Below are 3,578 nucleotides of genomic sequence, written 5' to 3'. Positions count from 1 at the left end.
TTCAATAAAATAAAAAATAGAAGTAAATAAATAATAACACCAGAAAAAAAAAAGAAAAAAAAAGGGCGACTTGAGATGTTTTGATGTAAATTTATTGTTGAATAAGTTTGCTTGAGCTCTTGTTTTTAGTCTTTTTATTTTTACCAAAAAAATTAAGGAGTCAAAGGTAATGTTAGAAAGATGAAAATTTTAAATTAAATAATATATTATTAATAAAAATAATTAAATTTATTAACGTTTAAATAATAAATTAATTATCAATTTTTATATTTTTTAATTTTTAAAATTTTATTTATAAATTTAATGCGTTTCGGTAAAACCTCAAAAGCAGCGGTTAATGGACACGCGCTATGCAGCACGAACCAGAAAGTAAAGGAAATCTTTCTCTTCCCTCTCACGCAAAATCCCCCCACCAACTACTTTACCTCCCTCTTCAACTTCCTCCTCCTCCTCTCTCTTCCGTTTCTCAGTTCTCTCCTCTCAAAGCTTCCAAAACCCATTAAGCAAACAAACATATATATATATATATAATTTCTTCACAAATCTCAACCCTACCATTCATATCTTCTGCTACGATTATTTACTTTTATGTCAGAAAGGGGTCTCCGGCGACGATCTCAGGTGAGCAGAGGCCAGAAAACCAGACCGCCGAACCTATCTCCTTCGACGCACCGGAGGACCCATCAATCTCGGCGATCGCCCAAGCAGCACCACCAGCACCATTCCAAGCCTATTGAGATTCTCAAGCGATGCTCTTCCGTTCCCGTATTGGTGGGGTCAATTGGCAGCGATTTCTACGAGGAGGAGGAGAAGGAGGCTCTTCGTGTTCCAGCCATGCGGTCGGAGCCGGAGGGTGTTTTGTTCAGGCCTCACACTTGTACGGACATCTTTGCTTCCTCTCCTTCTCTGATGATGGTGCAGCCCCTGCCCTTCTCTCCCCAGAAGAACGAGGTACGGTCAACGTTTAAAAGTTTCCTTTTTTGCTTATAACTTTTTGTAACTTTTTAATTTTTCATTCGCTGTGTTTTTTGGGAAGGGAATTTTTGGTTTGTCTGTTAAGAATTGGAGTTGAATTGTAGGTGGGATTGTTTGGTGGCACGTTTTTTTATTTTTTGAATTAATGGTTTATATTTAGTTAGGGTTAAAAATTAAATTTTCATTTTCCTATGAAAAATATTGGCTAAATTGAAAACCATAAACGAAGTGACAATAAAAGTTTTTAACCTTCCTTGTTTGTTTGTTTGTTTTTTTGTTTTTTGTTTTTGTTTTTTTTTTTGAACAAATGATATTACTTTGGGAGAGTGGCTAAGCATCGCTTGCAATAAAATGGTTCAAATTCGTCTTTGACAAGAATCGATATGTCTTAGATTTGAAGACCTTTCGATTCGTGAATTTGAATTATATTATTGCTAATCTAGGATGAGGCTAAACCCATAATATCGTTTGTTAAAAAAATAAATAAAAAAAGATTCAATCCTATTAATTTAATGAATTTAGGCATGACTGGTTTGTTTTATTTCACTTGACCGCATGCCTTTTTGGGTTGCTGCTGGGTTGGTCTAAATTCCAGTACAATGGCTTAAGGAGCTGATATGTGGTTTGCAAATGCAATCTAGGGATACAAGAAAGATGCAAAGGTGGTCTTGAATGTGTCAGTTGAAGGAAGCCCCGGACCGGTGCGCACCATGGTTAAATTAGGATCTACAGTGGAAGAAACAATTAAGCTTGTTGTAGACAAATATAGCAAAGAAGGTCGAACTCCGAAGCTTGATCACGAGGCATTGTCCTTTGAGTTGCATCAGTCTTACTTCAGCCTTCAAAGTAAGTGATTTTTCTTTACCTTTCCCCATTGTACCTTCACTTTTTACCTTCTCCTTTATTTTGTAAATTTTGCAATATTACTTGACAATCCAAACCTTTTATTTTTAAGTCACCCTTTAACGATTATCTTTACAAAAGAATTTGCCTAAATCTGAATCCATTTAGTCATCTAACTTGTTATCCAATAAGAGACGAATCGTGTTCTTTAGTTAAACAATGAACTTATGACAACGTTAATACGATTTCCCGTTGGTAGATAGCTAGCGTTCCTCATTGGGAAAAAAAGAAACAATTGAAGGGTCCTACAATTAATAGACTAAACTCAAATCTATCGAACTCATATTACCGAAACAATAGTGTTATAGGAATCAAACTCGCTAGAACTATTGTGAAAGTTACCGTCAACAGAGTATACTAAAAGCCAAATAATTTCCTCCCTATTCATTGGCAAGTTGTTCTGCTAACGTTGTTTTCTTGTTGGTTCCTATATTATATGAAAGCCAAACTTACAAGAAATGTGGCACATGGGCAATCGGACAATAACGTCCTTTACTGGGCTTCGGTTTTTAATTTATATGCTTTCAATTATGCTTCGGATCTAGTGAAATCTTTTCCGTGTTGAATGATTCAAAATTTTCACCATATGCTTGACCAAGGCAATAACAAGAAGTTGTTTCCTGACCCTGTTTGATTTTGTGCTTTTCTAACAAGAATTGCAGATTTTGTTGATCATGACCATTTTGATTGATTAGGTTTGGATAAATCGGAAGTAATTGGAGATGTCGGTAGCCGAAGCTTCTATCTTAGAAAAAGCAGCAGCAGCAATGGAGGATCAACTTCTTTAATCACCGAAGTCGTTCCTGTGAGAGAAAACACTCCTCCAGCTGCTCCGCGCCCTGTATTTTTACTACCGAATTTCATTGCTCGTAAACTTGGCAAAATCGCCAGGAGGACGCATAAGCTTTGGAGAGTCATAATCTGTATCTGGTGAGATCAATGTACAAAGAATTAACCATTGCTAGGGTAACACAAAATATTATCTCATGTTACTCTAGAAAAGTGCCTCTAGATGTGGAATCCCACTGAAGATGTATTATTTTCGTTCTTCTGCCTTTCGGAATATGAATTTTTATTCAATGCTGTACGGATGACCTTACCAGTTCAAATGCATATAAATTGAAGAAATACCAATTGTTCATTTTCTTCTCTCACCAAATTACGAGTTACGTTTGCTATTATTTTACTTGTATCTAAGAACTACAACGAAAAAGAAAACAGTTGGATTTTCACGTAAATGTCGTGTACTCTATGATGTATTTGGAACAATCCACAGGGTTGGTGAAAAAGATCGAGCCTCTGCACCGGAGAGTTACGTCTGTACAGCTTTACTTTCTAAGTTGTGTAGTCTTCCTAGATGATGATACCCATCCCAAAGAAGGCAAATAAGGAGGAATTTTCCTCTTTTGTCCTTTACGTACACAATATAAGGAGGAATCTACCCCACAACATCATCAACAATACTTTACTTCGCATTGAAACTATTCTAGATAAAATTCCTTACTTTATAACACATCAAATACTATTATACGATTTCTTTTGTTTGCTTGTCACATCTAGGTGTTTGGTGGATATTTAATATTGGGCTCAACGCAATTGAAGGCCCAGACGTACAAAAGTCAGAAAGGAATTGGGTTGGGAAAGGTGGCAGCCCAGGATGAATTTAAAAATCATTTCTGACAACTAATAGGCAACACGTC

At 36.1% G+C, this 3,578-nt stretch overlaps 1 protein-coding gene across 1 annotated transcript; it reads left to right on the top strand.

Moving 5' to 3' along the window:
• Nucleotides 1–342: 342 nt before the first annotated feature.
• LOC103962382 (uncharacterized protein At4g22758) lies at nt 343–3,019 on the top strand. The gene is made up of 3 exons (XM_009375080.3): nt 343–951; nt 1,617–1,821; nt 2,574–3,019. The coding sequence occupies exons 1-3, from the start codon at nt 589–591 to the stop codon at nt 2,810–2,812; spliced, it is 807 nt and encodes a 268-aa protein (XP_009373355.1). The 5' UTR covers nt 343–588; the 3' UTR covers nt 2,813–3,019.
• Nucleotides 3,020–3,578: the final 559 nt, after the last annotated feature.

The sequence above is a fragment of a genome, unplaced genomic scaffold (assembly GCF_019419815.1).
Source record: "Pyrus x bretschneideri cultivar Hongxiangsu unplaced genomic scaffold, Pyrus_bretschneideri_v1 Contig14, whole genome shotgun sequence".
In the NCBI taxonomy this organism is placed as follows: domain Eukaryota; kingdom Viridiplantae; phylum Streptophyta; class Magnoliopsida; order Rosales; family Rosaceae; genus Pyrus; species Pyrus x bretschneideri.
The sequence above is the reverse complement of the archived record's forward strand: the minus strand, read 5'-3'. Positions and strand labels throughout refer to the sequence as shown.